Source organism: Trachurus trachurus (assembly GCF_905171665.1).
Source record: "Trachurus trachurus genome assembly, chromosome: 20".
Lineage (NCBI taxonomy): Eukaryota > Metazoa > Chordata > Actinopteri > Carangiformes > Carangidae > Trachurus > Trachurus trachurus.
This window is the reverse complement of record NC_139911.1, coordinates 10,623,594-10,649,207: the sequence shown is the minus strand read 5'-3', so window position 1 is coordinate 10,649,207 and position 25,614 is coordinate 10,623,594. Positions and strand designations below refer to the sequence as shown.

Below are 25,614 nucleotides of genomic sequence, written 5' to 3'. Positions count from 1 at the left end.
GGTGTCGACCCTTAAAGATAACATTTTCTGAATCTCATTCACTCTCCCCAGGTGGTTATTTTCATTTAGAATTTTTGTGTGAATGACCCGTCGTCTACATGTTCAGATATTTGTATTCTTCTGATTTCGCAGCATCACATAATAGAAACCTCGCTGTAAATTCTCCAGGCGATGATCTGCTTTATTCACACATGGCTCAATCGGATATTACATAGACTTTGTACCAACTAGCTGACGGGGTAAAGTCTGTTTAATGTCCAGTCCAACTAATCTGGACATTTGCGTTCTCACAAATAGCTCCTCCGGGTAATGTGCAGTGCATGTGGGAGACCAACTTCTGTCCTCCCTCCTGTTTCTTTCTTTTGTTGTCTGTCCTTTTATTTCCCTGTCTTTCTTCCTTTCTCCCTTTTTTCTCGTGTTTGTTGGTGCATTGCATGAGTAATGATCACTTTCCAATAGATGTCTTCAAAAGCCAGAGAGAAATGGCTTTGGAGATTGTTTTCACTTCCATTGTCTTTGTCAAGCCCAGCCAAGTGTGTATGTGTGTGTGCGTGTGTGCATGTGTGTGTGTGTTTCAGCCACAGACTCAATCACATGTTCTTTGTGACTGAGACACTGAATTTGAAAAGGATTGCTCACGCTTAGTTCCTTTAACAGAGCACTTTTGTATATGTGCACGACTACACGAGTAAAAATTAAACAGTGTTCTCAATGTGTGCCGCCTTTTGTGGGTGCCGTGCGGGTGCACGTGTGAGTGTGCGTGCGTGCGTGAGGAACAGGTGTATACATTCGTGCTGTGTGAGTCTCTGGCTGATTCCAGAAGTGTGCTCTCCACGTCTCTTAATGGCTTTAGTCGTCAATAGAAAGAAACACTCATGACAACATGAGTGCAGGATAACAGCAGGAAGGAGAGCAGCAAAAACAAACAGAGACAGAGCGATCCAAGGGAATTCACTAATGCCCCACAGGAACTTAGATGGAACAGCCTCATCAGGGAAAGTGTTCAGACAAAATTAGAGCAAAGGTCAGTAAAGGTAAATAAATTCCCTATCAATTATTATATTATATTATATTATATTATATTATATTATATTATATTATATTATATTATATTATATTATATTATACAGGTACACAGTGTTTTTGCAGGCTTTGTCTTTTTTTTAGTTACTCCTAACAGTCCTATCAACACATGGTAGCACTCGAAAGATCAAAAGATTTAGTTGAATGCTCGGGGTGAACTCTGCCTCTCACAAGTGTCTAACTGTGGAGGGTGATGTGGCTGGATGAGTGGCTGCAGGCTGGGTTGGAAGTATGAGTGATAATGGAAGGAAAGAGCGATCGATGTAAATATCAATACAGTAAAACAGTGGGTCGTGGCCGCGCCGAGACCTGGCTGATAGCCACTCTTCAGGACATTGATGGATCTCTGCAGAAGTGTTTGCATGAATGTGTGTGTGTGTGTGTGTGTGTGTGTGTGTGTGTGTGTGTGTGTGTGTGTGAGAGAGAGAGAGAGAGATTGTGATGGACTCTAGGATTTCAACTCAAAACAAAATCAGACATCTGCTTTATGAAAAAATAATGCTTGCTCTTGTTCACATGAAATAAATCTACATTATGGGTTATTGTTACAGCAGCTATACGATTTTCCTAAAGAGTCTAGTGAATGTTTAAGACAGTTTGGTGGCACGACTGACAATTTTTAGATAATAATTGGCTCAAAGAAAAAGAAAACACGAATGAAGCCTCAAACAGAGAAAATCACAGTGAACAATGCCATTAGTCCTAATTGTCAGGTTTCATGTGATCTCATACTGATAATGGTACATAATGGATTTAGTAGACAGCCTGAGACATTGTTAGTCAATATACAGAATATTCCTCCAGAGAGGGCGTTCATTAGTACATTATGTTTCTTGAAAAGTTGAAAATACCAATAAAACAATTTTGTTTGTGCTTTGCCAATTTGAAAAGCTTCAGGCACGACAGGATAAGCACTTATTAGAGTGAGGTTTCTCTGCCAGGCTTTGATTTTCTTTCAGTCTCTCTCACTCTCACTCTTTCACACACACAGAAAACCAGGAGATAGGAGCATACAACCTTTTACAGTAGCGTTGCTCAATCAAGACTGCTCTCCCTTCTAATTATGGGTCGGAGGAACATTGGGGTGCGTCATTTGTTGCAGTCGTGGAATCCAACCATCCGCTGAATTTGGTCTCTAAGAATACATACCCTGACTAAACTCTAACTGCTCCACATGCCACTGATTGAAATCTTCATTTAATGTTTCAGGTGCAGCAGTTTTAGAGGGGAACTCGACAGATTTAGTCTGTTTGCAGGTCTTGGGGGAGTACTTCAGCATATGCGAGGAACATTGTATAAAGCATGCCTTCAAGGAAAGTGGCAAAAACTCTGGTATATTACCTCAAGTATCATCACTCAAGGCAACATTGGCTCCAGTTGGAGACTACAAGTTTTGCTATTTCTGTTGCATTGAGATGCTTTTAAAGAAGATATATATATATATTTATGACTTCAATAATTGGACCACAGTTGCTGAGCAGTTTAAGTTTGTCAGACCCTTTCAACCTCCCACCTCACTGGGAGATCCCTTTGTACTGTGGGCTCCACAGCAATAGGAGAGTGTGCAGATGAAAGGACTTTCGACCGAGAATGCGGTTAACAACCTGACAGCTTCTTTTGTTTATTTGCAGGAAATGGCTCCATTAGCTGACATGTTGTCTTCTCTTTACAGAAATCACCTCTTCAGGCTCAATCTGGAAGACTTGACACTGATCCAGGTGAGTGCTCCCTCGGTCTGTCTCTCTGGTTCTCCCACAGTCTGACTCACCCACTTTTCTGGGTGAATATGTACTCACTCTTGTCTGATCAGACGTCTCCGACAGTCACACACTGGCACATGCATCCGGACCGCTGCCTGTCTCAGACAAACACGGCGCTGTAGTCGTAGAACGCTGCTGCTGCTGCTGCCAGCGCCCACAACTTAAAGCTGTTACAGTAAAATGGTTTAGCATTTCACATGTCACAACAACTTCCCATATGGTGGAGTGACAGTAGGTTCGGTCGTCAGCGCTGTGGCTTAATACACAGAGGGAGGGAAAGTGTGTTGATATAAAGTCTAGTCAGTATTAATACCCTTTGCGTTAAATCCAATTTAAAACTGTATATGGCATGCTCCACAGCTATTCTCTGTTCTTACTTCTCCACAGGGTATTAATGCCTCGTGCAATTTCTTCAATATGATGCTACCATTTTGTTTTTTCTAAGGGTAGCAAGGTTAAAAAATCCACACACAGAAAATCAAATGCTTAAAGCATGCTAACGTCAGGGATTTACCTTCTGCCTGTGATGACACGTTGTCATTTATTGTTTTATTTCTCTGCACCTTCTTACTTTTCTGCTTTTTTCTTTTTTCATTTTTGTATTAGCCCACATCCCCCCCTGCAGAGTTAAGCGTTTTGCAACCCACTGTGTTATCATACAAACATTGACACATTGAAGGGTTTTTTTCTAGGTGGTAGCAGCAAGACTTCTTTGATGGTTTGACAACTCTTGATGTTAGCCATTTACACCCTGGAAAACCAGGGGAGAGGATGAGGAGCGAGAGAAAGAGAAACAGGAGAGTGAGAGAGATTGGATGGAACAAAAGGGAGAATGGAGGGAGCGGTGTTGATATAAATCGGCCTGGAAGGGGAAAATAAGAAAAATGGTCAGACGAGACTGAATTTGTTGGATAGGAAGGAGCGCGGGGCGGCACACACACAAAAGATTCAGGGAGCAGTGAGAAAGCACACACAGACAGAGGGAAGAAAGCAGAGAAACCCCCCACGGAGGGAGATGAGGACTCATGCCGAGCCAGGCTTTTGTGGCCGCTCACTGGGACACAGATGCTTTTTAAAGATGCTCTTTGCCATCCGCGCACCCAATCATCCCTCTTTCTTTAATTCATCCTGCGCTCGGCTGGCGCTGCAGAATCAGCGAGGAGATTCCACCAACCCAATCAACCCCTCATCTCCAAGACGTCTTCTCTTGAGAGAATGGGACCTGGTAATCCCTGCCAAGGCCCGCGGCCAATTTAAGCTGACCTGTGCATTAGTCCCTGCTTTGCATTTGACTGGATCGGAGCTATGGAGTCAAGGGGAAGACGAAGTTCAACTGCTGAATTTTGAGGAGCGCAAGTGCTATTCTTCTATTCACCTCCTTCTGAAATCTCTTCCTTTACTTCCTTCTCTTTCAGCCTGGTATAAAACAGGAGATTACTTGCTCAGAGGTCTAGTTGCCTCTGTGGCTGGGTTTACATATCTTTGCCATTCTTATTGTTGGATATAAAAGAGCTGCCAGAGTGAATGAAGAAAGTTTTCACGCTCTGGCATTAGTAGTCCAGTGTGTTTTATTTCAGTTGCACCAACGTTCAAAAGAGTTGCATGAGGTTTTTTTTTTTCCTGCAGAAGGAAAACAAGCTAAAAGCTACACCTACGCTTGTCTTTGTGATTTCACCCGATCCCCATGCAGCAGCCCTGTCAGATAATGCCCGATGGCAGTGATTTGTTCTTGCATGGCTGGCAGCGCTAAGAGGGTGGTTGTGTATGGTTTGACACAGCACAAGGCTTAGAGCTGGTGTAATCCAAACAGCCGATAATAAGCTAAGAGGTGGATGTAATTACCATATGATCGATGGCTGGCTGATCTCATCTGGAATTTACATGCATGAAACATGGAAGAAGAAGAAAACAGACACGGTGGTTGTCTGCTGGATGATGAATCCCCCCCATCCCACCTCACCTTGCTCATGGTTGCAGTATGAGTATGAGTTATTTATTTTCAATCTTTCTGCAAGGCTCTCGGTGAACCCTGAATTCCTGGTAGTCTTGCTGCTGCAGTGAGGAAGGTTTAGCGAGTAGTGGCCCTGAGAGGTAGCTAAACACTGATGGTTTAACCCACTCATATAGGGCTAAGACCTAGAGATCGATAGAGCCTGAGCTCTATCAACAATAATCTCCTCATTAAATGCCCTCCTTGCTTGGAGGTAGAAAAAGATAGAAAACGCCACAAACATCAGAGAGTTGGAGAGAAAGTTTTAAAAGTTGCTATTGGGCAATCTGAGGACCAGGACGTGTCTTTGACAGCCACCCCTTGGATTTGGTCACATCAGAGAGATGCAAAGGTTTGTCTGAGAAACTATTAACACAACAAACACAACACAACCTTCAACATTATAACATTACATTTTACATTGTACAGGGCTTAAAGGGATAGTTCAACATTCTGGCAAATTGGCCCATTGCCATAATCCCTATAGTTTTAGGAGTAGGTTTCTTACCTTTAATTGTCGGAGCAAGCTATTTTTAGAACGGCAGAGCAGAGCCGTGAGCTGCTCAGAGCTACAGAGGCTCATGGGATTTCTTGGTTTCCCTCATCAAACTCATGTTGTTTTTAAGGTAAATTCATGCGAAACCGCTGATGCGCGCTCCCATCGAGGGCAGTTTTTCGACAAGCAGTCTCTGCATTTACCTCAAAAACAACTCTCTCTGTCTGTAACGTTCCGTTATTATTTCTAGTGTGGTGAATGTGCAGGTCACAACTTGTCCACGAGATTGTTTTGGAGCTGTTGGATTGTGTATTTGATGAATTGACCTTTATGTGTGTGGTGTGCTATATTGGGAATATCGGAGCAAACTGTTCAATCAATGATTTTTCATCTTTATGTGTGGAGTCTCTCACAGATTAAAAAAAAAAATCTTTATGTGTGTACCAGGCTTTAGATAGAAAGGGAGTGGCTAAATCATATACTGGTGTGACCGACTCAGAAAGTTAAAAGGACCAGAGCTACCAGTGGGGAAAGTTAGTCAGAAGTCTGTATTACATCAGGTTGCTAGCATGTACTCAAACTGAGTGGTAATTGGTGGTTGAAGAGGGAAGAGTCAGGCCTTGACACATGAGTCAGCCCTCCCTACGGCCTTGATTGGAGTTAATATCTGGTACTTAAAGCTTTTTTTTCCTGCAGTGTCTCAACAGCCTGAAGAGGCCTTCCTCTCCCTGTCAACCTCTACCCTCATCCTCACTGATCTGGAAAACACTGTCAAGAACAAAAGGCGGTTACCTCTCCTCCTTCTCCTTGATCCACTTTCAAAACTTGTGCAGTTCAAGTGCAAAAAAAAAAAAAATAGAAAGAAAGAAAAGAAGACAAAGACTTGACTCTGCAGCATGCACAACTAATGAGACATTTAGAGCCACCACGGCAAAGAATTAGGCACGAAAACAGCCTCCACAACGCACAATATCCCTCCTCCATCTACAGGTGAATCCCTCTTTATATCTCACATCTGTTCAGTATTGTCCCTCTGCCCTCTCTGTCCCTCATTCAGCCCCCTGCCCTCAGCTGCTGCCAACCTTTGGCAGGCAAATCAACGCTGGCATCGCGATTATCCACCTTCCATGGCCCACTGCGGAGAGGGGACAAACACTGATGAATTGGGCTCTTCTGCATTTGCATTGTATTCAGTTTCCCATTGTGTTGCCAGGGCTGATGAATGGCCAAGCCTGCTCGATGTACCTCTCAGCGTTGTGTTTCTCTCTGCCCAAGAGCTTCCCAAATAATATCCTTTGATGATGTTGAATACCCTAATACAGTGATCCCCTCTGCCCATTTATAGCTGCATCTGTACTTGTCCGCACCTGCTTGAATAACAGGTTACACACTTACATGCTGGTCGTGAAAGCCCAAAGTGTTTAACTTGCGGGTACAATGTGAGCTGGTTAAATTCCTCACATGTTAAGCAAATAAATAAAAATGAAAAAAAAAAAGTAGAATAAATAACACCCCGTTCAAGACTCCAATATTAGCCCGCCGTTTCCATGCAAAATCGAAACAGGATGCAGGCGATGGGGCCGAGTTTCAAGAGAAACACTGTGGCCCAGCATTAGTCAATAAGCACTAGGATGAGGAGGATCAGTGGCATTGTTCACCATTCAATACAGCACCAGAGGAGGAGAAAATAGTGGATATTCTCTCTCTTTCTCTCTCTCTCCGCCGGCACTGGCACATGAAAACACTATCCATAACAGCTCCCCTTGGCAACAGGCACTATATGGTGTTGTTGAGATGTATATTTTGCTTCAATTTCTCTTTCCTTTCTTTGCTTTGTTAAAAGGGAAGCAGACTCCAAAGACAACAAAAGAGGTTTCTCCAGCCTCACATGTTGTATTTCCTGGGCCTGTCTCTTGCAATTACACTTTGTCAGACAGACAATTAGCTCTGCTAATCAGCAACGAACAGATACTGTCCTCCATAGCTGTGGAGGCATCGGTAATTCAATTAGTAGATTCCACTAACTTGGCCATTTAAATGCATGGAATAAAAAGCATCAATGGGATTGGAGATGCAGATAGCAGCTTGCACAATGATATCATGGACTTTGATGGCATGTATGCGCAAGTGGGTTGTGAATTTAAGTAAGAAACCAAACAAGTGGCCATTGCAGCACAGACTGAACTCTGATCTTTTGATGATGGTATGATGATATGTGCGGTGACCTACACAGTAGCTCAGACATCAAGACATCAAGACCAGTTTCTTGTGTAAATCTTTCAGCAGCTTACATCAGCATACATCAGTCTAAATAGTAAACATTGTGCCGGCACATCAAAAGGTACTATCATCTATTCATGAGACAGATTATACTTCCCCGGCAGGATTTGTCCGGCTCTCACTCTCAAGCCGCCGCCCCCTTGTAATGAGACACACAGCCAGTCATTTCACAAAGCTAGACAGCTGTCAGCAGCGAGTGTGTTCTCCGGACCCTCTTTATGCAAAATATATTCAATATCATGTCTGGAAACAGAGCTGTTTTGGAATTCAGCTCCTCACTCCGTCCTCCGTCTCAGTGACTACTTCACTCTGCCCACACTGTCTCCCTTGTTCTGGCTGACTCCTAAGTTGGATTCAGTTTTCAGTCACAAAGATTCAGTCTTTGTTGTTTTTTTTCTGTCTGTTTGTCCGTAATTTTTCCCTTCTCTGTCCTTCTTCTGTCACTGCCCGTCTCCCTCGCTGCCCACTGGCTCCCTTGGTATCTCTCCTACATCCACCTCGCGTTGACAATAGCCCCTCAGTGTGAGGGTTGACGAGAGGCTCGAGCACAATGGTTCATCTCTGAGGATTGTGCCCATTACAGGGGACAGCAGAGAGGGTGGACTCACGAAACACAACAAGGATTTTTTTTCTTTCACTGAAGCGACAAATAACATATCAACTGTGCCTCTGCTTCTCTCTGAATTTCTGCATCTTAATCACACTTTATCTCGCTTACACAACTATTCCGCTTTATTTTAATGTGGGTTTTACAATCGGAGCTTTTAACCCTCTTAGGGCCTATAGCAACACTTTTTTTTCACATATCTTGTGTTTTTCCTAATAAAATTGTCACCAAGTGCCCCACATATTCAGGATCAGCACAACCACCACTAATTATATATGTCACTCAATAAAGACATCTGTTCACTATAATAGGGGTTAATATGACATAAAACAAAACAAAAAAGGACCTTGGACTGTTCCTTATTTTTATAGACTGGCTAAAAGCTCCAAACCATATAAATAAAAGAAAACTTTAACACTACAATAAACTCAGACCAACCTCTCCTCACTCTGAGCTCAGAATAGAACATTACTGCTCCCATTCAGTTCGGGTGTGCAGCCAAGGCAGGCCAAGCCTCTGCATCAGACGCTCTGACAGCAGCCGCTGGAGCCAGTGGTGATGCTGAGTAGAGTAGCGTCATTAGCAGAGAATGCAGATAGGAATCGATCGATTAAACAAACGGAGAGAAAGCAGTGATGTGCCAGAAAGACAGCGAGCGAGAGAGTTCTAAAGCTTTCGTAACTTGTAATGTTAGTGTATCGATCAGCTTCAGTGACTCATAGGCTACAGACAGACCTTAGCTTGTTAGAAAGCGCTGATTCTGTTGTTTAAGGAGAAAAATAAAGAGCTTCTTTAGCTCAAACTGCTCTGGAGTGATGGCACAATATATAGCCTCTTCATGCCTAATAGCAATGTTGAACAGTTCAGTAAGGGTTGACTTGGCTCCACCTGTAGTTACCGGTGGTATCAACACATGTGGTTTAATCCCACAGGTCACAGAGCTCTGATCTGAAGACAGCCAAACAAAGCTTGTTGTAATTCTAAACAAAAGTCAGGCAGTAAATTGGCCCTTGCTGTGAGCGGCCACGACCTGATTTTCTGCTCCACACACCATGAATCTGCGTCATGAGTCAAACAAACTCACATTTCCTGTGACTTCATGATTAAAGTCAACTCATGCTTCACCACTTAAGTGCTTTTAAATTGTAGCTTCAGCATTGATTGGTTTGCATTAGCAGCTACTTAATATAGAAGCCACCACAAACACTCAATTCATAATTGCAGTGCTTTCATCAGTGGGCTATAGGCTCAATCACTGTTGTGTTACCTAGATACCAATAGATTGAATGAAAGTGCTACAGTAAGTGAAAGTTGCTACTTTTTCATTATGACTACAGTATCAACAGCATTACTCAAACGAAATGTGATTGGTTGAAACGAACATGAGAAATTAGACAATCAACTGAGCAAAACTTCAGGTTCGTCAAAATAATATGACAGGCCCAACCATTGGTAAAACTATTATCCACTCCGTCAGTTGTAAACGTTCATCACAGTTTATAGATTGATTTTGTTCACCTTTGATCTACGGCTGTACTTTTTGCAGCTCCAGTTACTAATTCATCCCAGAGCACTGGGGCATTATTAATAGCTCCTTTTTACTTTTGCCCCTTCAACAAACAGTTTTGATCATCTGGATAAGCATTTGACTCGTTCATTTATCCGATCATCTGACCTATTTCAGACATGAAATATAAGCTGCCGCCCTTCCTCTGTTACCTCGAGTGGATCCTCAAATGAATGTTGTCATCGGTTTCATCATTTACCGGATAGAGGATCCTACTGCATACTTTATAAAGTCTGGCAGTCACAGAAATTGATTTTTATAGACTGATTTGACATGAGATTAATCTCCTGAACGATGTGAAATTGGCTCGTTCAGACTTTCATAGTTTATTAAACTGATTGTATTTTCCTTGAGCATAAAAGATGATATTTAACAGACAGATTTATTAAAGTAAAGGTGAACAAGGTGCACATTTAGTCTGCTGCTGCTGCTGCTGCTGCTGCTGCTGCTGCTGCTGCTGCTGCTGCTACAACCCAATTTTGAATCTGATGACATTCAAGTCAGAGTTCTGCCATGTTATGAAAATGTTAATAGGTTCAACTTTGTAAAACTGCCATCACTCCTTTTATGTTAAAGTGACACTCATTCAGACATGATGCCTGCATGTGCAACTCATATTCTCATAAGTGATTTAAATGTCAACACCATAACTGATTAAAATGATAGAACTATGAAGATAAATAGGTAAAATAATGTTGTTTTCATTAATATTCAGTGCAGATCCAGAACCACGCCACATATTATCTTTTTTTCTCTGTGGCCACTGGCCAGTCCCAGACGGACAACGCTATGTGTAGCTCACTAAATGTGATCTCAACCCTCTCTCATTCCCTCACCTTCTTTGTTTCCGTTTCAAGCCACTGCTTCACGTCTCCTCTAGGTAACAAAGCCACAGAAATAGTTTTTTTTTTTTTTTTGTAATGCAGCTTCCTGTAATAAAGCCAAGAATGATTATTTAACGACAAAGCAGCCCAGACATATTTCTGCACAAGACAAATTCATGGAGCACAGTGGCAGAACAATAGCATGTTAATGAGCTTTTAATGTTTCTTAATGACTCCGGTACTTGCTTTTGCATGGCTGCGATTCTGCTCTTTTACTCTGGACCATTGGAGACAGGGAAGGCAGAGAGGGTGGTTTCAGTGGTCATTGCTGCCATTGAAGTCATCCCGGCACTTACAGGCGTCCCTTTCTTCAATAGACATAAAGCTGATTCCTTGGAGGGAAGGAAGTATGATGCATTCTGAAAATCAGCCTCCAGCTATGCTGAATGATGATAAATACCATAATCACCCTTTAATGATAAAAGCAAGCACTTTACTCTCATTAATATGGTCTGAAATTGTAATTTTGTATTGTTTTATGATTGATTCTCTTACGCTGAACACGGGTGAGTCAGGTTTTAGGCCATTAACAGGTTTTCTCCCTCGATGCGATCAGTGAAAGCACTTTTTAACGCCTACATTCAATTCAGCTGGGACCGGTGCTGTGTGTGCTACTGTAGGCTGTGCCGCTTGTGCTGATGTGTGTGGTTTGTGTCTGTGGCGGCTGCACGGCCCCAGAATAGCCTGCTTTGGCCTGGAATGTGATCTGACACACACTCACATGCACAGAGAAGAGAGAGGATCCAGCTCCCATTAATACGCCATATCTTATCCTCCCTGAATAGTACCACACACCCTCAGCTCTCTCCTCTCTCTAAGCTTCTGTCCTGGTACTGACAATGTGTGCGAGCGTGTACATACGGGTGTTTCTGTGCTTCCGAGTAGAAAGGCCACTGAGGCGAAAAGCTAAGGCCTTGTCATAAAACACACAGAGGAAACTCCCAGAGCCTTCTGAAAAAAAAGGAAATGAAAAAAGTTCTTCCAAATGCAGAGAGGGGGTTCAGCTTTCCTTCCCCCCTCATGTCCTGGCATAAAACAATCCTGATACTAAGGTGAAATCTAATATTCTCACTCAGTTAGCGATATTTACTATATTCCCACAGAGAGACTCTCTCCGCCTTTGGCCGCTCGCCAGGTTATTAACGCCGGAGAGAGTCGAATCTCTGTGACAAGAAAAGAAGTTGGATAGTTTTGCTTTTGGAGACTTTTCGTCACTTGGCGTTAAGCGTATTATTGCACCAGCCAATTTTCCTGTTAAGTATTCCTCTTTCTGCTAGTCATACAGAGCTGGTGGGAGTGACGGCTAATTCTGCCTGTCACAAGCGAGAGTGTCTTAGCGGCCCGGTGCTGTCAAGAGGCCAACTCTCATTTCATAAATAGAAGAACTTTTATCAATGAGGAACCTCGGCTCTCAACCCTCCCAGGAGGTCACGCTGAAATTAAATGGACAGAAACTGGAGCATGCTGGTGTCTTCAACCTAGGACGAGACGAGACAAGGTTTTATCTTCCTCCCTCTCCTGTTGTAAAAATGTAAAAGGCGTCCCTCTGTTTCTTCCTCACATGTAAATTACATTTCACATCCTTCTCTAGGGACTCGCCTGTTATGTCTTCAGATCCCTCCTCTTCCCCTCACACATAAATCAAATTGGCATTTGCCTCTGCCTCCTATTTCTTCAAGTCCCCGCTTGGTATTCACCTTAATTGGATTCTGTGTCTGTATTTAACATGGCTTATAAACTTCTGTGTACTCTAAGTGTGTGTGTGTGTGTGTGTGCAAGCGTTTATAAAACTATAAGAGAACAGTGAGGATGTAACGTCAAGTTCATTTACTGTTCATTTCTGTCTTAATCCACTTCACCCACACAAGTCAAAGAATAGTCCACACCCACAAGTGACTGCTGCTGACACCAGTGTATCAAGCTCAGTATTTTTTTTTTTTTTTTTTTTTTACTTCTTTGCTGTGTTTTCAAGCACCATGTGGTGTTTTTTATTGCCGGGCTATCTCAGACAAAGTCACCAGACATCACATTGACTTCACAAAGGTGGGAATTTTTTTGCAACAGTTGAAAGCCAGGCATTGTTTTGCTTGGGTTCCCTGAGTGGTTTTCAAAGTGGTTCATGGTGACAAGGCACCAAAATGTTTGTGATGTTCGCCTTGTCTGGATGGTTTATTGGGAAACTTACGCTGCTTCTCTCCTTCCCTCTCTTCCCTGCAGGAGGCTGAGTGGCACTGCGATGAGTTCACCAAAGGAGCCTGCTTCAGCCGTGGAAAATCTGAGGTGAGTTTAAGTGTGATGCCTGAGAGCCTGAAATGTCAGTGTTATATTGCCTTAGCAGACACTTGTCACTGCATTGAGGAAAACAAGTTTCAGTTCTCTATTTTGTTTACAAAACCAAACAAAAAAAAAAACATCTTGTCCTCTAAACGTGTCCTTCATGAGTTAGGCTTGGTTTCCACTTTGCAGCGAAGTGAAGCTGCTGAACCTGTCTACCGAGAATTTGGCATTTCTTCGCATTTGTCAGAGATGCAGCTCAATATCATCTCTTCATTATATCTGGTAAATGCCAACGTATTTCAGACTTCTCACCTTGTCTGCAAGTGGAAGGATCTACGGTACAGTCAGTCGGAGAGAATCAGTGCACTGTGCACAGCTCTATATAATATTCTATAATATACAGCATCTTATTCTATATTTTATTAATTTATTTATATGTATATATATATATATATGTCAGTAGGGAAGGTCCATCTGTATGGTCAGGAAGCATTTACATTCACACTGTTTAAAGGATGTGGTCTCCACCTCCTCTGGGTGATCAGATGTCAAATGCCTCCTCGGTGCATCTTGGGTGTGTTCACACCTCCACTCACTTGAGATGGTTGTTAATCCCAGGTGTTAACAAGGTCTTGCGCTGCTCATGTAGCTAAAGATGTCCGCTCAATATTGCCCTCCAGAGCTTCCAGGAGAATAATGTGTAGAAAGTATCAAGATGTTTGTGTTTAAAGTACAGTATGATGGCTATATAAACAACTATACAACTGTACAATCTCCACCACAACCTTCAAAAACAGCTGATGATTTTTCAGCACTTTCTCGTTGCTTTCTTCAGAAATAACCCACGGATAAATACTGTTTTCCAGTGGAACTTTGGGACTTCCCCACCAGCACTTCAGAGCTGCATAATAGTTTTGGCTTAAAAGGAAATTAAAACCTCTACGACAGAAATCATGGACCTTTCTTCATTTTAACAGACAGTGTTGAATCGGCTCCGGAGAGCTCGATGAAATTAAAAAATGTAAAGTTATGATGAAAACACAATGAAGCCTGAGAAGTGCTCAGAGCTCTTTATGCAGGCTTAACATATATAGTCACTGGGAATCCTGTCTTTGTATAGGGGATTGGTGACAAAGAGGATTTAAATCACCTTTTTGGTACAGTAAAAACACTCCCAACCACACCTTAAATCTTATTTATAGACCCCGCATGGAGGGGAGTTCCTATTGTTTTTGTAGTTTCTTTTTGAACTCCAGTGTATGTTTTTCTATGTGGTTTGCTGGCATGGTCTTTCTACCAAACAGCTGGTTTTCGAGCTGAACTTGACTTGTAGGTGAACTGCCCAGCCCTGATCACTGTGTGTGTGTCCACCACTGTGTATTTATCCTCCTGTGAAAGGTGGTTAGGGACCTATAATAGGCATACACGGGTTGGCCGGCAGATAGCTGTTGTGAATTACAGACCCAGGCTACTCCAGTCCATGAGAGTCACTGCTGTCTGGTGGAGTCGAATTGTTTTGCTCACTGTTCCCTTCTGAGGATCGGCTCCTGTTCACTAAAAATAGCATTAAAAGACTTCATTTTCCTGCAGTTGACAGGGCTTTCGATGGTTTATTACCTAGCTCAGCGCACAGCAATATACCATCGCTTAAGCTATTACACAGATACCTTACCTCTGCTTTGAGTGAATTTACAAGTGATTGTATTTTTTTTTTCCTAATGTACGCGTCCGCTCCTCTCTTGCACATTTGATTTATTCAAACCAGGAGAAGAAAGGCGAGTTAAATTGACTTGACAGGACTTGATTGCTGCCTCTGTTTTGTTTTATAATGTGAGAGCCAAGTATAACAGCCTATGTATTACAGTATGGATGCGGAACATTTGTCAGGAAGTTTTCATAAACAAGTCAAGACTGTAAGGCTGGGCAAATATTAAATATGTAGTTATTTACCATACAAACAAACTGCAGAGAAGTGAATTATGCAGGCCCCTTCACATCCCACCCCCACGCATGCATGCACACACACACACACACAAGCAAAGAGCACAAACAGGCTGTACAAATAGCACAGATATGTAGGCATATATAATGAGCATAACAACACACACACCCGTATGTCATCTATTTTGAACAGGCACGCACATAAACACACACACACACACACACACACACACACACACACACACACACACACACACACACACACACACACACACACACACACACACACACACACACACACACACACATGCTTAGGCTGTGCTTAGCACCAGGAAACAAGTTGTTTTATGAGTCAACCTCCATCTTGATAGGGGGAAATAAAATACCTTCCCTGCCTCCGTCCCTCCATCTCTCCTGCGGTGCCCTCCACTCCTAAATCAGACCCCTGAGAGTGGGAGGGAGGAGGAGGAGGAGGAGGAGGAGCGGATGGGCTGGGTCGCCATGGGCACCTCGAGTGGCTCAGACAATAGCAGATTTACAAGGTTTTAAATTTCTACTAGCGGCCCTCGTCAACCCAGCCGTGGCCTCCTTTCAAATGACGGCGACCCAGAGTTATAACTTTGTCCTAGGACAAAAAAACAAACGCTGCTCTCTGACATGAATACTGACTGCTGTTGTTACATTTACTGTGACTCTGTTGATGGAAATCCCCCGGCAAACCTGCATGAATGCCTAACAGCTATGTCGAGGGTTCACAACGTTCAACAGCAATCAATCATTCAATCAATCATTTCGCTTCGTCAGACCCACTTTATTTGTCAGGCGTATTTAACCAAGTGCTGAGTGGTTTGCTAGAAACCCAAGCCAAATCCTCAAAGGAGGAACGAGCCAAGAAAGGCATGGTGAGCATGTACTTATCATCGCCATAATATAGAGAAAAGTGGTTTGAATTGATTAATGCAGAGAGCAGGAAAAAAAGAAACATGATTGAATGAGGGAGGCTACACTTTCATTTCACTTTTTGACCAGTCAACAAAGCCAAGGCAATTTTCTAAACTAATCCTGATGGGTCCTCGCCCACGCCTGCTGCATTCATCTGTTCTCCACCTCATTTAGATCCAACTCCAAATCTGGTCCCTGTTGAATTAAGATGTGACATGGCTAAGCCGTATGGGCATTAGCCTTGATTTAACTCTGTCAAGCTTGACCACGTTTGAGAGTAGCCCTCCTGTGGCTGCAGGTGTTTGTCTCATTTATTGGCATAAAGTGTAATTCTGTCCCTCCGCCTAATGCTGCTGCTTGTCAATAGATAGATAATGGTGCCACTGCTAACGGCTAACTGTGATGTGTGTGTTTGCTGGTGTCTTTCCACAGGAGGAATGCCAGAACTACATCAGGGTGCTGCTGGTGAACGGGAACAGGCTGTTTACCTGTGGAACCAACGCCTTCACCCCCATCTGCACCAACCGAACGGTATGAACCACGGCCAAGTTTCATTTTCGCTGCACCCCCTGTTCCCTCCATGCTGCTGCTGTGCTGTTTGATGAGGCTCACACTAGGACTAATTATTCTCAGTGCAGTTAAGGCAACCATTATTATTTTAGATTACCTTGTGAGCTGTCTTGCGTCATTTTGAACACTACGTCCTTCAAGTAGTTGTAAGGTGTCAGTCATGTAAACTGATTCATTCTGTAAAGTTGTGTTTATGTAAACCACCTTGGCTTTGGGTTTGACTTCTTTTTTTTTTAATTAGTTTTGAATAACATAAACAGACAAGTGCATTTAACAGCAATTAAATTCAGCCTTCAGATTTTACCAGTAGACTTACTTGATTAGGGTATCAACAGTAGTTTATGGTAGCTAACATTAGCTCATGTTAGAAAACCTGCAGTCGAAGGACGTCAGTGAGTCATTTAAACGAAAAACGCAGCCCACTCCTTTGTCAAAGCTAAATCAAGCACATTAAAGAAGTGTTTTTCCTCATTCTGTAGAGCTTCATTATTTTTTAAGTGGGCCTATGTGTTTTAAATTCATTAGGCTACCCTCTTACTGTACAGCTGATAAAGACAAGCTAGAAAAGCTGCCAAAACATTCGCTCTGTGGTTTTGTGACGCCTTTGTTTTTTTATCAGTGACATGACCCTCGTCCTGTAGCCTGCAGCAGTCCCACTGGTTTCTTCGTCTATGCTGCAGTGCAGTATAGGCTATGGAAGATGACAGCAGCTGTAGTGGCTCAGTCTTTGTTGACTGAAAAATGCTTCATACACACTTAAGAAACCCATAAGTCATTATCTTTAAATCATAGGGATGGTACACGCAGGATAAGTCTGATTATTTCGCAAACGTAGTAGTAAGACTGAACTGTTTTTGATTGAAGTTGCAATGTCAGAAGAAAAGTTCAAGGTTGATCAGCACATCTAATCAAGATGTGATTGAGCCGTGATGTTGGTATCACAGAATTTGCTCCGTAAGACTTCACAATTGCTCTTGCCTCCTGGTGTGCAGTCAGGTAGTCTAATTATAAGCGGAATCTTATTAAGCCTGGTTATTTAAGAAGTCATGTTACTTCAATCTTGTTAAACGCCGCAATCAAAACATTGCCGTAAGCTCATTACTCCTGATAATCATTGTTATCGTTGGCCTACAAGTAAACACATCCCGTGTCTGATCCGTGCAGCTTTGCCTGTCTTTGTGTGTCATTGCAATTATTTTGCTTCTGCTTTATTGTATCAAAATCTTGCTGTCTTGTATTTAGCTTCTCTCTCTCTCTCTCTACTTTCTACAAATTCTTTGCAGCTCCTAATCCCATGTTTTAAAGATATATTTAGTCAGACTTGTCTGTGTGAGCTGTTGCTGTGTGTCAGCAGGTTCTTGACACAGTGATTTTTCTGTAAAATCAACAATCGGTTAGTAATGTGCTGCTACCCTTTTATTTTTATCACAAAAGCAATAGAGTGCTTTAAACCGAATATCAGCCAAAAAAGGTTTTTACACAACATTGTGGGTGACTAGGGCCCATTGAAGTTAAGTTTAGACCAACATTGAAAATGTCTGAGTGTTGTGCTTGCCATGCAGGCAGCAATGATCAGGTCATATCAAATACCTGGGCTTTGTACCGTGGGATTTCAGAGGAGAAAGCAGGAGTTTACTAATATGATGACATTTGTTTTCGTCAAAAAAAACCACTGCATCCAAAGGTCAAAGGCTCATAATGACTGTTTACCACTGTGGAAATACATATAGTTGAAATGTCATGACATTATTATAGCAGTATTTCATCAGGCGCTGTCATATTTACCCACTGAACGTCCGTTAATGTGAAACACTGGTTGGCCACAGCTACGGCAGTGGAATCACGTTCAGACAGATTTACTATCAGGCGTGATGGATGAACAGAGAGGGAGCAGAATATTCTATTAGTTTAATAAGTGCTCGGAGGTTATAGATTAAACAGCTGTTAATTTCTCTGACTTTGAGCCATTTGTTACTGAAGAGTACCATGATGATGATAATGATAGGGATCACAGTGATGAAAAAAGTTTCTCAGGGAGGAGACTACTCCTATAGTTAAAAAGATAAGTCATTCACAGATGTCTCCGCCTAATAACATAAAACATAAATTAAATTTTTCTTTTAAAGCTTTCTCTTTTTTTTTGAAAAAGCAATTATATGAAAAAGTGGTTTGGTTTCATTCCCGAGAAATAATCACTACTGCAGCTACAGATTGCAATCACATGCCCACTGACTAACACGACGTAGATCAATTCATTCTATTCCTGTCACAGTGAAGCATGCAAACCCGGTACCTGGATCTGCATCTGTGACGCATTCGAAATCTCCTCAAATCATTCCAGTGAGTGGCCGCCGTGTAGAGGGGTCTGAGATTTGGAAAAGCAACTTCATGCATTAAAGATCCAGTGTGTAATATGGGGGTAAAACCGTGATATCAAGCGTTCAGATTCTAGTTTGCAGCGCTCACTTGCTTGCTCACACTCACTCCTCCCACTGGCAAAGTGACGGTGGCCTCTGTGGACAAAAAAACTTGTTTACCATGACTGGCACAACTGGGAGTATTTCAGGAGCATGGAGCTACGAGGTGAAGATAGAAACCATTTTACAATATGTCTGCTGTTACTCCTTCTTTCTCTTCGTCTTTGGTTTTTTTATTCACGTGAAACTCGCGAAACACGCTCTCTGGCTGGCTGGATTTGTTCGATCTGTTCTGGCTGCTGTACAAACATGGCGGCGCAAGATGGCGACACTCTCTAAAACAAACAAATTTTATTTTATACAGTAGCGATTCTACACTTATACAAATATATTCATGGGTAGTATAGTCAGATTTTGCCAATAAACCTTGCCAATTATTACACACTGTACCTTTAAGAACCTTTAAGTATCTTTTTGTGCATTTTCAACTTGTGGCGCGAAGCCCCTTCAAAAACTCTGGAAAGACATCATCCTCTAAAATATCTTCAAAACAGCTGCACTTACATGAGGAGGAGAACCTGGTGTATCAGAATAATACTTGCTATGGAAAAAGACAGGAAATAGGAGACTGTAATAATCCTGAAATATATGAAACAAACATAAATGCCATATTTCTAGTAGGTTTTGCATTGTTTGCTGCTATTTTAATAATGAATGGCACTCATTATTATTGTCAATTTGTCATGTCAATGGTTTAATTATCCCCAGTTGAAGTAGCCTAGTAACACCACCAACTGTTTATCTGAACTCCTTATCGTGGCTGAAGATGAAAATATGCATTTAATTCTTAGTCAAATTGGCTATTTAATACCAGGTTCATGCATCGACCTATATGCACAGAGAGAGGACTTGATATAGAGAAGGTGTATATGACATTGTGCTTGTCATCTCAGAGAGCTGTGTCATTTTCGAGCCATCCACTGTGGACTTTCTGTGACTAGGTCTCAAATCATACATAGGGCAGGGTGGCTGAAAATGATCTCAATAGCTACAATAGTGTCTCAGTATCACAGTACATAGTGTCCATCTGGCTCTCACTGCAGCCTGTCTAAAGTGCGAGCTGTCCCTTTTCCAAAAAGGTCTCTATCAGAGGCATTCAGAGTCACTTCAGCAGCCTCCTCGCACAGCTGCTGGTTCCTCTACAGAGATGACTTTCTCTTCACTTCCTCAAAATGCAACGGATGCACTGCAGTCTATCTATTTATCACTACTCCTCCTGTTTTTCTAAATGACCCAATTGACCTCAAAATGGCTATTCCGGCCCACATTACAAGTCCCATCAATACCAGGCTTTCATCTCAGGCCGCCAGGGCTCAGACAGGGCTGTTCTGTTTTGTTATGGGTTCGGGTGAGGCAGTGGTGGCAGGAGTTAACAGAACCCTTGATCCAAATCGACCGGCTCCAGGAAATTGGCTAAAGAAGTCGCCTGTTTCCCCCCCCAACACATGCCCTCAATAGAGTCTGGCCTCCTGTATGGAAGAGCTGTCCACAGATTATTCAGTCAGTGGAAATGAGAAAATGTGCAAGAAGAGAGGCAAGGCTGAGCTCTGAATCTTTCAAGGAAAAAGTTCTGCTGTCACTTCAGGTCTTCTCCAACCGAGTCAGAAATGTGGAACCTGACTGACTGATATCTGTCAAATAGAATAATTTTAATTGCATTTTTGTAGATTTCAAAACCTGAGATTAGTGCAGTCTTTTCTACTTTGCATCATGCATTTGCCCACAGAACCTGGATGGAGCCATAGACCATGATCTAATCCCTATATACTGTGTTTACTTTTGCACCATAAAATATAATTACATCTTGGATTTAAAAAAAATGCATTACTCCTTTTTGGTATTCAAGGCTGAGTCACTGAGCTCTAGCCTGTATTTTTTTATAAGTAGGAACCAGTGCAGTGTGTCAGGACTAAGCCAGGGTCATCCTGTAAAGTATTTTTAAAAAGCAGGGAGTTGGATTTGGCTTCGTATTCAAAGGCAGAATGTGAGGCAAGACTGCAACTTACATCAAGCCTCTTTTGAATTCAGGGAGGCTTCCTAAAGATGTGGTATAATAATGTTATAACCAGGCTGACAGCTGGCTGTCCTGTGCCGACATCAGACACCAAACCAAGGAAACACGGCAGTCGAGAGTAACTTGATTTAAGGAGCCTGTTGGAGGAGTTTTACTGCTCCCTTAACAGGTGGATTCTTAACATTTCACTTGAGGCATTGCTCTGTTTACATGTTTAACGCTGCTATTGATTCAAAATGTGTTTTCTGATTATGTTCCCTGCTCTTGAAGACTTCGTTCATATATCTCTCAAAAGTGAATCTCGCCGTAGATGTTAACCAAACAAAACATAATGAGACTAAGTATTATTTTGAGTCTGCACCATTTGCATATTGGCAGGAACAAACAAAACATTACCACACTTCTCTGATTTGAATTTTAATGCTGCCCTTTGATACTCTGTCCTACATATGTAGGTTTTCTACAATCATCCAGTGTTAAGAAATAACAAGAATGCATATTATTACCATGGATGTTGCATCTTGTTGTCTTATTCTCTTGACTCGAGGGATATGTCTTCTACAAACTATCAAAATATTTTTCTCCTACTTGCCACTGTCTGTGCCCTGTATATTTTACATTATAAACCTTCAACTTTTGTTCTCTTCCATTTCTCTCTCTGTCTACTACAGCTTACTAATCTAACAGAGATCCACGATCAGATCAGCGGGATGGCTCGGTGTCCCTACAACCCCCTCCACAACTCCACTGCCCTCATCACCTCCAGCGGGGAGCTTTATGCCGCCACCGCTATGGACTTCTCCGGGCGAGACCCCGCCATCTACCGCAGCCTGGGTGGCCTCCCACCGCTGAGAACTGCCCAGTACAACTCCAAATGGCTGAACGGTAGGGTGTTGACAAAGTTTGGGATCCAGAAATATGTTATAGGTTTTATAAAAAACATCTAAAAAACACAGTTACATAAAGATGGGCCTTTTGAACCGAAAGAAACTCAAAAAAATAAAAATAAAAAGGAGAATGTGTCTTGTTACTTTTTTGTGCAGCTATTAAACATCAATCCTGCAGCTGGTGGGGATTCAGTGTTTCGCTCAGGGGTACTTAAGCATGTCAGATGCTTGTCTAATGTGGGAGTTGGTATCTGTTTCTCTTAGCTGAAGGATTGTATGCCTTCTCAAATCACCTCTGTTGCTGCGCAAAGTAGTCCCTCCCAACATAATTGTTCTGTTGTTCCTTTTGTCAGTAAAACTATTCTTTCTGAAGTTACTAAGCTACTAGAAAATCTTTATATTCATCTCACCCTTTCTTTGAAGAGCATGAATTTTTCAGGAATCAATGTTTTTCCCCCCTTTTCCCCCTGGAAGCTCTGACTCACTTCACGCACTCAGTGCTGGCCGGAGAACTTTACTTGAGACAGCTTAACAGTGTCCAGCCAACAGAGAAAGAGAAGTCAATCCGTATCTTGTCAGCACCTGATTTTTTTTTTTTATCAGATTCACATTTAAGCCAAATTGAAAAAATAAATTAAAAGCCACCACATACATTGCTTTGCAGCAAACTCCTGGGGAAAAAAAGGTTTAATCACTAATTTTATGGCAAATTGATTTTTTTTTTTCCTCCTCTGTCTCCCGCTGCACTGCCCTCTGAAGGTGCAGACGAGAAAAGGGTTGAAATGAAGAAGGGGGGTGGTGGGGGAAACACTTTCATTTAAAGGTGAATTAAATCAATGTCAGTGAGAATAAAGTGTGCGGTTTAGATCCAATAATGTCATACATAAAGATGAAAGCCTTAGTCGACAGTGTTGTGGAGGTCGCGTGTTTCAGATAGGGCGAGAGTTATTACGCTACACCTGTTTTGGCCATTTCTCATCCTAACCTTTAGGTTTGGGGAGTGAAAAATTAGTTTTCTTATTACAACACAACACCATTAATAACTTGGCCTGTAGTTATTAATCCCAATCACCTGCTGTTGTGTGGGCTGTACACTCACACACATGCGAGTCAATCAGTCACAGCCCATACCCATTTACTCTGCTGCTACCTCTCACTCCCACAACCTCAGATATTTTTCTTTTGCAATTTCTTCTTCCTCTGTCTGCACTTCATCTTTTTCCTCGGCTCTCCTCAATTTGTTTTAATTTTTATTTTCTCTCTCTGGCACCCTTCCACCATTCATTTTCTCCCACTTTCGTGTCCTCTCCCTTCACAGAACCAAACTTCGTCTCCTCCTATGATATCGGCAACTTCACCTACTTCTTCTTCCGAGAAAACGCGGTGGAGCACGACTGCGGCCGTACGGTGTTTTCCCGCGCCGGCCGTGTCTGCAAGAATGACATTGGCGGTCGTTTTCTCCTGGAGGACACCTGGACCACCTTCATGAAGGCTCGGCTGAACTGCTCCCGACCTGGAGAAATCCCCTTTAACTACAACGAGCTGCAGGGAACGTTTTACCTGCCAGAGCTGGAGCTGCTTTACGGCATCTTTACTACCAACGTGTGAGTAACACGACAATGTGAAGTGATGACAAATAACTTACCGCCTAACTGCTCAAAAAGATTTACTACCTTGTATCAATTATACACAGTGAAATTTAGCATCAGATAGCCTGAGCGTAGACTCCGTCACACTGGTTAGTTTACATTCTCGCACGTAAGAGGTTTGCAATCCAAATTGCAGCAAATTTACCACCATAAATTCTTTCTAATTCTAATTTCTTAAACAATTCACTCAACGGACGAAGGCATACATCTTTCTTTTAAGCCTGCGGTTTTGAGCTGAAATATCAATCGTTGCATATCTTATTTTACTGTAGCTAACTGGCAAATTAATCTACTGTATCATTAGCTACAGCTAAGTTGATTGAAAATGCTGTCTTTTTCTGACCTTTCAAAGCTAATTTAAAAATAATAATATATAAAAGTTTAATTAAATATGGCTGTATACATGTCCCGCTAAATGCTAATGGAGGCTCAGGCTACAGGCCCCCAGCAAAAAACATCAACTCCTGCTGATTATACACACAGAGGATATGGAAATTAAAATAATAGCATTGCCATGTATTGCAATGACCAGCACCCTGTGATTTACAGTTTCCTAATAGTCCAGTCTTTTTCCTAATTTCAGCCTAATATTACCTTGTTTGACTGCTTAGCCAACTTGAGCAAGCATGGCAGCATTTGTGATTTATATCTTTGTTTGTGTTTTAAAAGTTATATATAATTAGTTGTTCAACAAAACCCATTTCAGTAGTTTCATTAAATTTTTCATTTACATAATTTCTTTGTTTACAAATTGCTTTCTCCCCCTCCATGAGAGATCTCTTTGTATATTTTTCACAAATTGTTTTGTTTTCCATTAGTCTTCATTTCTTGGCTGTTTTTTGTTGCAATTTGCATACTGTACATTCATTCTTTGAAGGAAATCCAACCCTCATGTAAATAAGATAAATAATTAATTGATTAAATCAATCATAAACTTATTTGATTTAAATTTTTTAAGTGATTTATAGTTATTTTCCAAAATAGCTTTCAGTTACATTTGTATGTTTAATCGTCTGCAGAATTTATTTAGTGAAAGATGAACCAAAGTGAGAACCAGCTCATAGCATGTCAGTATCAGGTGAAAAAATCAACCCATATCATCAAATGTTTCTTGTATCCTTTGTTCTACACAGACAGTAAAGCCTCATATATAATTCACAGTGTTTTTGGCATTACACTATACATTTTGTAAACACACCTCACCATGCAGCCACATTGACTTGCCATGATGTGACCTTTTTGTACCATACACACAGAGTGTACAACCTGCATGATGAATGACTACTGTTTACAAAGCCAAGTGTATCTTGAATTTAATTAGAAATAGAAATCCTCTCACGTACAACATGCACAAACAAACATTGTGTATTCCAGCAGCTATTTGACATTTACAGCTCATAAAAGAAGCTTATTATCACTTATTAAAAGTGTTCACTTTATCACACGTGTGGAGGACATAAGAAATCGAATTCATCCATGGATAAAATCTATTATTTTCAATTTTCACAAACATCACAACCCTGTCCTCTTTTCGTCTCCCCCGTCTCTTTTCTTTTTTTTTTCTCTCATACTCACAAACACACACGCACACTCACGCACAGGCACACACCATTATTAAAAGCTGAGTAATCTATTCTTTATGGTCAGTGCCTTCACATTGCTGAAAAAGAAGTCTTTTGAAGGGTATTGGAAACATTTCCCCCTCCAGGCACAGAGTTTAATGAACAGCCGCGTTGGATTATAATTCACATCGCCGAAGTCTCACAGTTTGAGTTGAGAGTTAATACTCTCATTCTTTACTTTCTCTTCGGAGGGAGGAGACCAGTACTTGTTGAAACTGACAGCTCAAAAAGTCAAAGCTGTATTTCAGGCCCGAGATCTGTACAGTTAATCAGAGGAGCTGAACACTTTAATTGTGTCCTCTTGCCTGATTTATAATCCAATAATGACAATCACTTACAACAGCAGTCTGCGTCTGTCTGCCTGGTGTTTGATTTGTATTGTTGGTTGAATGTAATACAAACACACAGAGGTCAGCTTTCCAAACACCAACAAAATCTGAACAGAGTTTCCTGCTTGTAATGCACTGTTCTTTTCTAAATGTGTTTCTGTTTCTCTCTTCTCTCTCTCATTCACCACTCCCTCCATCCTCTCGTCCCCCCTGTGTTGGGTGGCTCCTCCCTTTTCTTT

The 25,614-nt window shown here is 41.8% G+C and overlaps 1 protein-coding gene across 2 annotated transcripts in view; it reads left to right on the top strand.

The window, feature by feature from the left end:
* sema5a (sema domain, seven thrombospondin repeats (type 1 and type 1-like), transmembrane domain (TM) and short cytoplasmic domain, (semaphorin) 5A) overlaps positions 1–25,614 on the top strand; it is a 120,265-nt gene that overhangs the window by 43,266 nt on the left and 51,385 nt on the right. For both annotated transcript variants that reach the window (XM_083995338.1, XM_083995337.1), the window contains exons 4-8: positions 2,756–2,801; positions 12,885–12,947; positions 16,260–16,358; positions 21,560–21,773; positions 23,094–23,379. In XM_083995338.1, coding sequence (XP_083851464.1) covers positions 2,756–2,801; positions 12,885–12,947; positions 16,260–16,358; positions 21,560–21,773; positions 23,094–23,379 — 708 coding nt within the window. The remainder of the gene's footprint in view (positions 1–2,755; positions 2,802–12,884; positions 12,948–16,259; positions 16,359–21,559; positions 21,774–23,093; positions 23,380–25,614) is intronic.